This window comes from Eutrigla gurnardus (assembly GCF_963514095.1).
Source record: "Eutrigla gurnardus genome assembly, chromosome: 12".
Taxonomy (NCBI): domain Eukaryota; kingdom Metazoa; phylum Chordata; class Actinopteri; order Perciformes; family Triglidae; genus Eutrigla; species Eutrigla gurnardus.
This window is the reverse complement of record NC_139926.1, coordinates 22,443,225-22,457,824: the sequence shown is the minus strand read 5'-3', so window position 1 is coordinate 22,457,824 and position 14,600 is coordinate 22,443,225. Positions and strand designations below refer to the sequence as shown.

Sequence of the window (14,600 nt, the reverse complement as noted above, 5' to 3'; positions counted from 1 at the left end):
GGAGACAATTAGAAAATACAAGTGCTTGAAATGAACATGCAATCGACTAAACAGTGAATGTTCTACACTGCAAACACCTACGCTCACTCTGAGGTCAGGGTCAAAGTTCAACACACTCAAAATAAACTTTATGTGAAAAAACTCAGACGAAACAAGGTCATGTCTTAAATGCATGAGGATTCTTCCTCTGTTCTCCCTTTGTGTGCTTTTAAGTTTGAGAAAGATCCGGTTACTCTCGCAACCATTCATTCTTTGTGTTTGCCTTATTTTCACTGCACTTCTGCCTCACACATGTTGCAGACACATGGTCATAGAATTGTTTAGTAAATATGTATTTATCGATTGCCTCCACATGGCTGGAGACTGCTGAGCTGGCGGCTAGAAGCTAACAGCACTTTAAGCATTGTTAGCTGCTCGCACTAACAGTACTGCCAGAACCAACAGTGTTTAGCTAAGGGGGCTTCAGAGGGTGGGGGCGTTGTCAGCGGTAACTGTCATATGAGCACAGTGCAGAGTGGCGGCCATGAATTAGCATCAAGCTAGCACATGCAAGCTTGGAATACAACAAATAGCCTATGGAAGGAGAGCGCTAACTCTACTCCATTTTATGTTTGTATAGCGTTTAGAATTCCATCTCACCTTAAAGTGACGTCAAACAAACACAACGGTTTCACATTTAGAAAAAAAAGAGAATCAGTTCATGAAACAAATGTAAAGTGTTGAAACGTATTTAACTCAATTGACATACCAGGCGGAGTTCTTTGATTTGGAATCCGATCGTACACAAAGTCCTGGTAAACTGTCAAACATGTGGCTTTCATATCCTCTCAGGCTGAATCCAGCCACATGCATCAAGCTAAATGACACACTTGACTAAATATGAACAAGGTGCTGCACCACCTGTCTGACCTTGGCTTTATGAGAGGCTCCTTATAGACAAAAAAAAAGCGTACATATCCTATGAAGTCTGACCATAAACACTGTGACATTGCAAAGGCAGAAAATCCCTTATATGTACATAATCATGATCTAATCTCCAGTGATATATCTGCTAAGTTCCTATACATATAAATAAATAAATACTGTATAAGTATATAAATATATAAGTAAGAGTAGTTATACAGCAAAGGAAAATGGGTGACGTCAAACATTCCAGTTTACCAGAGCGGAGCGTTAACATATACAAAAGGTCAGAGCACCCTGATGTTTTACGTCAACTGAGCACATATCCAGATGTGAAAGAATAAACTGTGATTCTGTACAAGAACGCAGAGAGAAGTGGTTTCCAGCACAATGTATTTTCTCCGCATGACTGAAAAACAGACAATGGCCTGTGGTGAAATACAGTGGAAACAGCTCAGTGATCAGTTACAGTGGTTATATGGATCAAGAAGTCCACTTCAGTGTTCATCATGGATCTTTTCATACAGGACAATTATGGAATATAATGTTCAAACTAAAGTGATTCTACTCATTTTACTTTCCCATGATACTTTGCCTGAAATCATGGCTGGAAAAATAAAGTAATTTTCTCTCAATCAATGTAGTCTCCTCGAAGCTGATGACAAACTGCCAAAAAAGGAGCTAACAAGATGCAGATGCAGATGCAGCAAAACGTGATGTTCCTGATGCTGCCTTGTGAAATCAAACATGGAGGAGCAGTGATGGCTGCTAGTAATGGAGACAGAAACATGAATGCAACGTAGCGAGGACGCTGACGGTGTGGTAGCGAGCTGTCAATCACAAGGTAGCCACGCCCCATATCATATCCTGCTGTAACTGACTCTAAATGGACCATAATTTACTTTATGAACATCATGCTGAACTGAAGAAGACTCGAAACTAGAGATTGACGCCATAGACTCATGTTTACAATGATGAGTGAGATAATAAATCAGTCATTTTCTCTTTGACTTCCATGCAATTTTTTGCAACCAGAGGAGTGGATGGACAGCAGAGAGAATGCAAGTTTAAGGCACCTCCGCATTGGCTTCACTTTTGGGAATTGGAATTTGCTGCCTGTTTTGTATTTATGTAATAAATAGAGAAATATCAATTAGAATGTAATCTGTATGAGTGTTCTAAAAATGTTTATTATAATTGTGAATGTTGTAAACTATTTCACTGGATCACTATTAGCCGTTTCCAATGTATTGAGAGTATTGAATGGAATCTAAATGGCCATGTGGATCATTTAGCTCCTTAACATTTTAGGGTATTTGATTAAAAATCTGTCGCCACCACAATAAAAAGGAGCTGAATGAAGTTTTACTTGCATCTAAACACAATGTTAGACTAAAGAAACAGAATCCAAGTTGCTCTTGATGAAACACAGACCTCACCGTCAACATTTGAGCTACTTTCTACCTAAAATAGACCCCATGAAATCTGCTGACAGCGTGTTCTGTAGATTATCCCGAGAAATGAGGACACTGTGGAAAAAAAAAGATGCCGGAGACTTCTCTCAAATGTCATCTTCTGATGCTCGTGGCAGAAATCGCAGAGATTGTCTAACCTCAGCCTGACTTCTGAAATGACGTGTATGGCGAGACAGAGAGTCTATTATTTAATTTTTTTGTGATTTGGGTTGACCAACAGTTTAAATCATTAAAACGAATGCTCTGCGCTGTGAACCGCATTTTTTTCTGTCTGCAAATCACATCCCATCACATCTGTTCGCCTTTTCAAGAGCAGGCCGAGGTGCTGGCACCAAACTGTCTCCTCTCTCTCTGGATTTCACTTTAAATATGTGAGTACAGCAGGAACATGATCCCAGGCGGCTGCATTCACACAGCATCATGTCAACCGTTTCCCCTTCTGCAGTCTCTGAATCAATACAGCAGCAACATGGGACACTTTTGAAGTCTTAATGCCCACTTGTGAAAACTCATGTCCGATTGTCTCCGTGTTGGAGAGGAGTTGTTTCACGAGGAGTCCGACATCAGCAGTGTGGAGCAACCCAAAAGGCAACAGAGATTAATTGCCTCCACATTTTGTCTGAACTCTGCAGCGGTTTCAAGGACGCAGCATCCAATCCCTAAACCAAATGGCTACCCCGTTTTTTTTAAATTCCACTTTTTCTTTCGCATTAGCCTGCATTTTATTTTTTCTTCTCATATCCCCATCAAGCTCTTCAATCTTCCTCCTCATCCCTACCAAAGCACACTGACTGCTGTTGGACTATTCTTCCACACTCCTCTTTTTTTCTCCCTGTGTCCCTTTTCTTTTTTTTTCTCATTTTAATTTTGTTATTCTAAAAGCTCAGAGAATGATGCAACTGTTAGGCCTCGATGTCAGCGTGTAGCCCCTTGGGGGAAGGATATTTACAGTTTCAACTCGACCACGTCAACATTATTTATATTTGCATCAGATTGGGAGTTTTTTAGCTGGTCCTGTTTTCCACAACTCTAAATCATGAATAAAATGTATTTTCCTTTAAGGGGAAAATGGGTCTGGGTTCTTACGGGTTAATGGGAGTAAATCCAGTGTTTCTTGCCACAACAAAGGTTTGAAAAAACTTGCTGAAAGGTGCTTGTTTGAAAATGATGTGACATGATTGTAGTAACAGAAATGCAATATCACAAGTGGGCTGCAGTCCTGAAACTCAAACACACAAAGCCAATGTTATGGGGAAGCTTTTGGAAGCACAAGCTGACTCTGTAAAGAAAACAGAGTGTCTGAACAGATGTTTTAGGCCAAAGATTCCTCAAAACATCTTGAGATACGCTTGATCCGGCGTTGGCACTGTATCGTCTCAGAAACGGAAAACATGACTTAATTCCAGGTGAACTACATCAGCTGGTCCAACTAGTGTTTCAGGCAGAGACATCTATTATTACTTTACTTCAACACTTTACTTCTGACAGCAACTGAAAGAGGTTCCACTGATTGCCTCTCCACAGGTAAAAAAACCACCTGGGACCATCGTTAGTAGAAGAATCCTGATCTACAGATGAACCGCGTCTCTGCTGGCCAGTGGCCATGTTTTATATGTGGCCAGATAACAGTGCAGAAAGAAGAGCCTGAGAGGAGGTCGCCACCTTACCCTGGTGACCTCACTCGGGTTGAAACCCCCCCCGGGGGACACACAGGATTTATCACTTTCTCTTTATTGCTGCATGGAGCCCTTGAAGTTTACTGCAGCCTGCATTTTTTGGTAAATGCTGGAGAGAGAGAGAGGCGACGAGGTCAGAAGGGCACTGTTATGATGCATTGTTGTTGAGCGAGGTCACAGAGGGCCAGGCGAGCTAGTGGCTGCATGGTGCTCTTGTGAAACTCACCCGAGCCCAAACGTCCTGGACGTCTGAGCTGATATATTAATAATTAGGGCTAATTAGGGATATTAGGTATGGGTGTATATGTGGACAGATTGTTGCTGCAGTGCATTCATGCAGAGACATTTTGAAGGCAGTTTAGAAACAGCTTGTCTAAGGAGGCTACTTACGAGGGATGCACCAATTCTGGGCTGTTTGAAATAACAGTTTGGCTGATTGCCAATGCCTACACTGATGTTAGTTTTTGTGGTTAGTTATTTATTTCTTCACACACTCTTTGAAACACATTTATGAACCAGCCGTTAAAACAACCTTCTTTCAAAAAGTCTTTTAAGCTGCTCAACCTTCTTAATGAGAAGAATAATGTTTCAGTGCTAAATTGATTAGAAACACAAATTTAATTCCACTCTTGTGTTTTTCATACAGAATTCAACGTTGCTGAATTTTCTCTGAGACATCGTCAACATTCTCTTTCTCTGTTTGCGAACACACCACACAAGCACAAGGCACCCGCTGCCCTCTTACAATATGCCAGAGTCGAGTCCTATCATTTCCAACTGTAACCGCAAACGGAGCATTTAACCAGCGCCAGACTGATGGGACACAACAAAAAAACATCAACCACTGCCATCGACGTAAGACATCTCATTTACCGATATGGACCGATTAATCACATTTATTAAGTAGGTCAACACTTAGATGTTGATAAACCTGTAACTTGCAAATTAAACTTCCATACATAACTAACTAATTAACTTATTTTGGTATTGATTCCAGCACAATCCATTACCTTTTGAAATACATAGTCAAATCGTGTAATTCCATAAATGTAATACGATTTCAATGTCCCCATGAGAGATGTATGAAGGGAATATTCCCACATATGTCCTTGTGACACTACGACAAAAAGCCTGGCGTGCATCAACCAATGCAGCGCTGTGTTACTAGCATCTTGAGAGCGTTCCTGCAGCGTCACCAGTGCCAAGCGGAGGATTACTTCTTGGCCGATCTGCTGCAGTTTGTTTGAAACTGAAGCTCCTCCCTTCTATCAGTGAGACTTCAGCATACTTTATTCAACATGTCATCAACAGCTGCGTGAGCCTCATAAACATATTCCTGAGAACATTTAATCCAACCAGGGGAAAAAGGCTATAATCAATTATTTCTATAAATAAACAAGTAAATAAAAGTTCCTACATGTGGAGCACAGACATGTCAGTGCTGCCATCACACTTCCTTTGCTTTCATCCATAACCTCAATACGTGCATTGGTATTTCACTTGCTCGTGGGTACAAAGGGAAGGCAGAAATAAAACATTGTTTTATTCCCATGCTCGTCTTATCTTTTGAACATGAATCATAACAATCATCTACAGCAAGCAGAGCCAAAACCCGTGCTCTTCCAGAGGAAATTCCACTTCGACATGACTTCCTGTGCTGGACACCAGTGTGTTGCGATGTGCGGGGGGATAGAGAACGAGACTAAAACAATCCTCTGGGCTTCCCTCACTGCTGCGTCCTACACACCCTTTTCACATTCTCACCCTCATCACCCCCCCTCCCCTCCTGCATTACAGATTCCAGCTCTTCACCTCACCCTTCCCCTGCCTCGACTCCCGTCTGTCCTCATCTCCCTCCTTCTTTCTCCTGCTTTCCCTCCCCCTTCGCTCACACTAGATATTATATTATGATGAAATAAAGTTCCCTCCTTTCCGGTCTCGTCCCATGTTTAAAGCTCAGCCCCCTAAATACCAGGCCACATCAGTGAAAGGGTTGAAACAAGAGGGAGCATGCACTGGAAGAGACTTACTGTGAGATTCACAGTAAATACCTGGCAGACATTGACTTACTGTAAAAAATAAATTAATTGCATTTGGTTACAGTATCATTTTAACTGTAAACTGAAACAGTTATTTTGCATTGTTGGATTTTGTAGCAACTTCATGAATGTGCTTTTCAAAGTTACTTCCTGTATTTTTCACATTTTCTAAATAGTATAAAGTACACAACTGTGCACAAACACAGTACATTGCAGTTGATGTCCTGTTAGCTTTTGCTCTCTTTAACCTTCAGCCATGTCTCTGCAGCAACGCTTTTACTCATCTGGGGAAACCATTGAGGTTAAATGGTCGCCATGAGTAACCGTCTAGGAGCAGACATTTCCACATGTCATCGGTCTGGCTCTGTGTGAGAACTACTTTGTTCGGGGACACTGAGTGGACGTCGCAGTCAGTGGCTATGGGACAGCACAGGCTCACATTGTGTTGAAAGAATGCACCCGTTTTCTCCACTGAATGACTTTACTGGACATCTTTTGGGTCCGTCGCACGGAGATCTGAACGGGCGACGCCGATTTTGGTCCGCGATCCAATGGGAAGCTTTCATTGAATACCTGGAATCTCCTTTTCGCCACTGATTATCGTGTTGCTTCACAGAACTGACGCTGCTCATGGTTTTGCTTTGCACACGATATGATTGAAATAGCAGATGATATTTGGAGAAACATCGTCTCAGTCCTGGCAGTGTTGCACAGTAAAGACTCCAGTGTGTGTGTGTTGGAACGCTACTAAACCTAATATTTCTCTTCTTCTGAGCACGACTCTCTTGGAGATTACCTGTGTTTGGGCTATAAAAGCCTCCTGAACATCAATTATAATGATTCATGTTGCCAGAGATCACCTCTGAATCATGTATTCCACTGAAAACACGTCCTGACAGAGAATAGTCCCAAAGTATGTGGTCCAATTCAGTGGGGGCTTCACGAACAAACAACACGAGGGAAAAGAAATCCACCGTTTTGCTTGTTTCTAAGAGGTTGCTGGAAAATGATGCAACACCTGGCTTTCAACACAAACAGTAGAACGTAGTTTTTTTAACTAACACAACATAGTGAAATATTATGACTTTTAGCAGACTGCAGTAATGTAACTCCCCTTTACAAGAAAACCACCGAGATACAAAAATGAGACATTTCCCCGTCACGTCAATCAGCTGTCCAACGAGCTGTTAAGAGCCTGAACATAACTTAGGCCACACTGTTAACCTTTGTCAGTCATGCAGCTCCACTTTGCAGTTGTAATATACACAACCTGACTACAACGTAGCATTTGGGTTGGACCACAACCTGCAATTATGGCCGACAGCCACCATGTTGTGGCGTTTAAACAAGTAGTGCTTGAGAAACCGACGGCCAAGATTCGGACACTTTTAAGAATATACGAGGAGGCGGTTACATCTAAAAATGTGGGCGTGGCCTTTCGAGAGCTCCACTCTTTCATAAAAGGAAATGTGTGCATGATTACGCTAGTGATTTATTCTGATGTATGACCTGGAACATTTGCTGAACATTTGTTTACATGCATGCGTGTTTATGGAAGAGTGTTACCAACTTTAAACTGCAGGTTTTTTTATCCGTTACCAGTACAAGACTTTGCATGGATAGGCCTAGATTTGGGGATAACGAGGCCCGAGAGTCCATTTTTATATTTCCGTTTAATTACTTGGAATATTTTAATATATTTTTTGAGACTTCAATTCCAAGGTGTGAATATCTTTGATAATTAAAAATAAGTAATTTCCAGGAAAATTATCTTCCAACAAAAGTAGTTATTGTGACAAATACAGTCATCTTTGCCTGATTGAAAAATCCCCCTCAACAGCAACTTTAATAGGATTTCGCTGCATCATTACCTGGCCCAAACCTCTTCACCACAGAGAGAAAGGTTCCCAGATGAAATTGGAAGATTTGAAGCAATTACATCAGCCTTTGAAGTATTCACCAGGGGAGAGACAGAGAACATGTTCAGAGGGAGAGCTATATTACCCTAAGACCCACCAACCTACAGAGGATAAGCTCCAAAGGGCAAACGTCCTCCTGATCTTCTGGAAAAACTACAACCAGCTGTATCAACAACACTGTACAGGCTAACTGTGCTGTGCAACAGCAACGGCAACGGCAGGGGTTCTCAAAGGCATGAACATGACAGTTAAAGTTTGTTTTCCTGCCATTAGAGAATGGACAGAATTACTTTCTACTTGTTAAGAGAGGTAATGCGCATTATCACTATATAACCAATACTTTTATGCACAATTAAAGAGGTACTCCGCCAATTAAGAATCACACTTCCATAAAGTTTGGGGTCCCACAAGAGTCAGATTAGACAAAAGAGTCAAACAAAGAATGGTCAAAATTAAAGTCACAGAAGTCTTTCCGTTAAGCTATAAAAATGCTGGATCCTACATTACCCATAATTCAACAGTAGAACATCTTTCTTCAGACCCTACTTGCCTCATGTATGTAAACCTCTTTCAAGCCTCCCACATCCAGGATGTTATACAGACTTTTCATTGAACATTTTAGAAAAAGTCTCAAATCCAAGAACTGATGACATCATCAGGGTTTTTTCACACAGAAACCACAGAAAACATTGTTCATCTGAAGCTGACTAGAACTCCTCCTGACGAGTGAACTTAACCTCTTAATGTGTTTTATCTATCCCATCGCAGCACGTCACGTGTGAATGTAATGGCGAAGGTGGCGTCGCGTGACTCTTATAAGTAGCAGGTTTAACACAGTCTTAATGAGAACGAAATCAAAGACAATTACAGCACTTACAGCAAAAAACCAAGCCTGTTCTGTGTTTACGTTCTGTCCTGTCATCCTCCCACATGTGACAGGCTGAGAGGATGACAGGGCGGATTGGTGACTAAGTGCCAATCAAGGACCAGGAAGCCTGTCAGGGGGGGGGGGGGGGGAGCCGTAATTGCATGGCTTTCGGACAAACAGTTACTTTAACTTGAACCTGTGTAAAGAACAAGGAAGCAAATGTAAAGATACGGTAGAGCATTGTTTAGACAAACCATGAGCCAGTAAGTTCCACGTCTATCCAAGTTACCCTGAAGCAATATAGGAACGTTGGGTCTTATATCAGCCAGTTTACATCCTCCCCCAACTATATCTAAAAGCTGAAACTCTTCTGTTTTTTTTATATTTCCAAATACTGCCAAAGCAACTATTATAACATCTGGAAGTGATCCCCATACCCCAAGCCTCCATTTGCTGACGCCAACAATTCGGTTTATAAGTAGTTCCCATGAAACCTTCCTCACAGGCACAATCGGCATTGAAAATCTATCAGCTCGGCGGTTCCGTGCCACCACGAGATCCCAGGTTGACCAGACGCTGCGTATCAGACGAGCGTTAAAACGTCGTCTTGTCCCGAACGTGTAACTCAAGACAATGTACAATCTGGCGAGGCCGACCCCCTCAGCTCTGGAAGGAAAAGAGGCGTGTAATCAAGTCATTGCTCAAAAATGCAGCATGTGTTTCTAATCAAAGGCCGTCTGTGGACCTGGTTGAATTCACATGTTTGGACGTTACAGCTTTGGTAGAAAACAGCCCATTTGTTGCGATGTCAGTGATGTGGCAACAACAACTGGAACCAATTTGGAAGAGTGACCTCATGTAGGGTTTTGTAGATTCGGAGTAGTGGATATTCGCTTTTCTCTCATGCATTTCTCTCGGGACAAAAGGGTTATGAGTTGATATTTTTGGGGGCTGTGATGAGCATTGAACCCTATTGTGGTGATAAAGCACATGTTACCCTGCTAACAAACTGAACTAATCCACTGGTTTCACAAAGGGTCTTTAGGCTCTTTGATGTGAGGCGCTAAGTGGCATCTTTGAAGATGTTTTACAGCTATGTCAGCGTCTGGGAGGAGTTTAACACACACACACACACACACACACACACACACACACATGCAGAGGCATGATTCTAACTTGTTATTGGAGTCACTGATCGATTGTCGTTTCTTTTCCTTTTTCCATGTTCGCGTCCTTAAACCTTCCTCCACATACTATTGGAACACTTGTGGTAGGATTTGTTGGATTTGCCGATCATTTTCCAATTGTGAGATTGAAGTTTTGGGTTAGGGTTGCCAACGTATGTTCTTTCGCAAGCTTTCCACACATGTGCAGCCAGACACGTGAAAAAATAACTTTCCAATAATCTCCATGTCCTCCAGATACTTTTTTGGACTTTTAGAGACTTAAAGAAATCATGTTGAGAGTTAACTAAGCCAATGAGACTGCTTATAATGACGTAGTTTCATCAACAGCCAACCGCATTCAATGTGAAGTTTTCATTTTCCATATAAAAGTCCCAGTTAAATGGAGGCTGGTAATTGGGTGTATGCAATGCCCCAGTGCTTCTTAATGTTTTAAGCAGTGTCTCATGTTGTTTTCACACCCTCTTTAGTGTTTAGTATGTTTTCTAGTCAACATAAGCCCACTCTACTAAAAGATCTGCACATTTATCTTTCATACAATACTGACTGGTGGAACAAGCCTTGAGGGCCCCCCCTCCACACACACACACACACACACACACACACACACACACACACACACACTCACATGTGTATTGTCTCAAAGGGCTGGTGAACCACATTTTCCCTTAGTCTACAAAAACCATGAACTTTCCACTGTTTTTATTTGGTTGAAATGCAATCACCTCACCCACCGCTCTTCCATGGAAGGAAGCCTGCAAGACCACTGTGCCGTTTCACATGAACAAATATGGAGACAGAGGCGAGATGGAGTAGCTGATTAAAACAGAGCCTCTGGGAACTTTTCAACTGCATACGATAAACATACATTAATATAAAAATGTGGGATTTTCCCCCTAGCTGATGTCAGAACAGCCGAAAGCTTGGTACAGTGAGGTAAAACCTCAATCAATGTCCATATATCAAGTTGAAAATGACTTTAACTGCAGTGTTGTTGACAGTTTTTTTAGCAAAAGGTGTGTTTTCGGCCCCTATGCTGCGCTCACCACAGGGTGGCGCTCTATTCTGGTTTCCACGCTACCTCACAGCTGTCTCTGCTTTACCTGCACATAAATAGAGTAAAGCCAACTAATTTAAGTTAATGACATAATGAAAGAAAAACTCAAAATGAACCAGAGGGAACGACAGCTTTTAAAAAAAGTCAAATAAACACTTCTGTCTGCGCTGCACCGCTTAACTCCAACAGGGGCCCCTCAAATTAACTTTCCAGTGCTCCGTGGGGCCCATGACATCATAGGTAGAAACAACACGGCCCCGTGTGACGACACAAGCCATCAAACACTCCAGCTGCGAAAAAAAAGGGGGGGAAGCACAGTTCAAGTAAAACAAGAACACTCAGGTGTTCCAGGTTGTCGGCGTTGCCAGCTGAAGACATCAGCAGCCCTTCAGTGCACCGAGTGACTCAGAGAATCCGACAACATCTCTCCTGCTCATGTCTCCCCACATCTGGCCTGCGTTAACATGCAGCCCAGCGTTCCCCGCGGAGGCGCGCGGGTCCTGGTGCTGAAATGCTTTTTGCAGATGTACGATGTAGTCCGGAGGGGGGAGAGAAACGGTTGTGGTAACACTTAATGAATGTTCCAAAGTGGTGGAGTCGTGCAGGAGCAATGAAAACCGCCAAAAAAAAGGTGCTCATTTACCCCCCCGCCCGTGCACATTTTCGGTGCCTGAGGGTGACATCACTTCCAATCACTGACAGATGTCTGCAGGACGTGCACAGCTTCTTTGCCAATTGCAGATAATCCGCATCGGAGCTGTTCTCATCTCTTTTAAATCTTCTCTAAGCTAGTGTTCAAGAAACCCCCGTGGTTTGTCTCAATCATCCCCAGAGATACAACTTGTTCCATACAGTTTCAGCAGCAGGAAAAAAAGACATTTATAACACGGTAGTAAGGCAAATTAAGTTGTCATGTACAAGAAGAATTTTGATTTATTTTGGCACAGGAAATAAAAAATAAAAATCCAACACACGACATAGGAAATTAACAATATAAAAATATAAATCAAAAGCACACTTAAAAAGGAGTTTCTGATGCCAAAACTGCTGGCAGAAAAAAAAAGAAGGAAATTGAGCAACTCTATCTGCTTGTACAAGCACAGACAATAAAAGTCCAAGCTAAAAAATGTTCAGTCCATTCAAAACCATCAGCAACCGTCACACATCACACTGTCGCGGGGGGATTCACTTACCACTGGTCACGTCTTGACATGTAACAATCAAAACTTGAGCCACGGAGACGACCAGAAAAAAGAAAGTCCTTAAATGCACAAAGCTCATCATGTCTATAAAAAAAAAGACATGAGCCTTTCCGTGTGCGTGAAGGGGGGAAAAGGATGAAAAAGAAGAAAAAAAGGTTATCACTGCCCCACCATGAATACAAGAGTACCTCTCCTTGTAAGCAGACCCAGCCCAGACTGCGTGAGTGCTTTTTTGTGTAGTTACAGCTTTAAATGAGAAGAATGCTGGCCAGCCTAATTTTCCTCCCCCTTTTGTCAGCCCTCTCCCATAACCATCCTCTCACAGGCTTTTGTGGCTGTGGGAGAACTACACCCATGTTCACAACTCCTCATACTTTCCAGCGATTCTTTGTCCGTCTATCTTTGCCACAATGCAATCTTATGAACTGTGGTTCAAAAGTAAAAGATGCAAAGGGAACAGATAAGGGAATGACTTTGCTTGTTGGGAGGTGTCACCGAGTTTTGACTCCCTTCAGAAGTGGTTGCTAAGCTAGATCATAAAACTGTTGTTTTATTGCTGTCTCTGGGGCACCAAACGACACACAAGTAAGCTCAGAATCCCTTTTTTTTACTGGCCAATTAAAAGTAAGAATAGAGTTTATAACTACTGTTTTTTTTTCTGATGAGAAATTGGAGCACAGATTGCGATTTGTTTGTGCGTGGATGATCTTTGGTTGCACCGTCCTGAGGCAAAAGTGCACAACAAGAGATAAAAAGCCAACTGAAACCGTGCCTGACACTGACGGTGGGTGGTCAGGACTGTAGGTGGTCACGACGGGGGATCCAGGGGGTAAATTTAGAGAGAAATCTGGAGGTCAACACCTCTTGACTTTTGGAATCCGCCCACTGTGCTAATACTGGATTTACACGGTATTAAAGTTCAGCGTTTTAGATTCAAACAGGTTTGTCTAATCCACGTCATCTAAGTGTGTGTGATCAATGTTATATTTCCTGTTTTAAACAATTGAAACATGTAGTTAACGTTGTAAATTGAAACCAAAGAAAATGCTACAAAACTGCTTGGTAAGGTTTCGGTACTTCACACAGGACACTAGCGGTCATATACTGGGTGAAACCGGTCTCTCTCCAGGACCGCCTCCCTATTCAGACTTCCACAGACTCTATCAAACTAATTTGTGATACGTCAAAAATAAGTGGAATCCGTGACAAAATCTTTCCCCCAAAACGTAACTCACTACGCTGTGGCGAGCTAGCCGATGCTGGTCATAAAGTTTATAGACCCGACTCTTAATTTGACCCCGACCCCGTCACGTGAGACCGCTTGGAATGAGGAGCCATTCCTCTGCCTTCCAAAACACTCGATTGATGAAATCTGTTAAAGTTTACTTCTCTAAGTCACTGAAATGGCTCGTGAAGAAGTCGTTGATTCATTCTTTGGGAAAAGTTGACGTATGATGGTGACCAGCGTGAGGATTCTCTACGGAGGCGTTTTCCCACAACTGGTTCATTCAGTTGTGGCGAATCATGGTCAGGAACAGAAAAAGTGACACAGTAACACTTTACGCCTTATTTTTAACTGTACATTACAGCAAACTGGTCAAATATGTACTGTAGCTAAAACACTCTAAATACACATTCATGCAAATTAATTTCAAACGGCCTAAATGTTGATTATTTCCAGCTCATGACAATGCACCAATGTTTTTTCACCCAAACTTTGCCACACAAGTAACCCTGAAGTGTAAGACAGGAAACAGCTGTGTGCCATGTTCACAAGGTACTAAAAGGTGATTGGCTCTCCATCAGACGTGTGTGTGTGTGTGTGTGTGTGTGTGTGTGTGTGTGTGTGTGTGTAGAGGGAGAGAGAAGGGGGGAGTTCAAGAGACTAGAGCAGAGACTAATGAGAAAGACAGCTGTTTTCTTGTCGTCCCTGCCCACAAACCGGGTCCGCCAATTCGGAGTTGTTCTCAACAAAACTCACAAGAAGCATCCGATGTTGTTGTTTAGTGTGAATGCTTTGGTGAAAAAGAAAAAAAAAAACATCAGGGCACCACAAATACTGCCAGCTGCTGTGTTGCCCATGATGGTTTCATTACAAAGAATGTTGCCAAAGGGAGGGGAGGTGCTCTGGGGATCAATTTGTGTTGTAACTGGTTTTTAAACAAACTAGCTTTTGCAACTGATGGGAAAATAAATTAAAAAAATTGCTGCATCCACAGAGGTTGTGGACCTATTTGTCTTATCTTTGCCAGGAGATGATGTTTTTCGTCATGTGTG

At 42.2% G+C, this 14,600-nt stretch overlaps 1 protein-coding gene across 1 annotated transcript in view; it reads right to left on the bottom strand.

The window, feature by feature from the left end:
• The window catches only part of LOC311021654 (uncharacterized protein), a 32,771-nt gene extending 20,234 nt beyond the window's left edge, over positions 1–12,537 (bottom strand). Inside the window, exon 1 of the mRNA XM_084022340.1 lies at positions 12,315–12,537. Coding sequence (XP_083878466.1) covers positions 12,315–12,405 — 91 coding nt within the window. The 5' untranslated portion in view covers positions 12,406–12,537. The remainder of the gene's footprint in view (positions 1–12,314) is intronic.
• Positions 12,538–14,600: the final 2,063 nt, after the last annotated feature.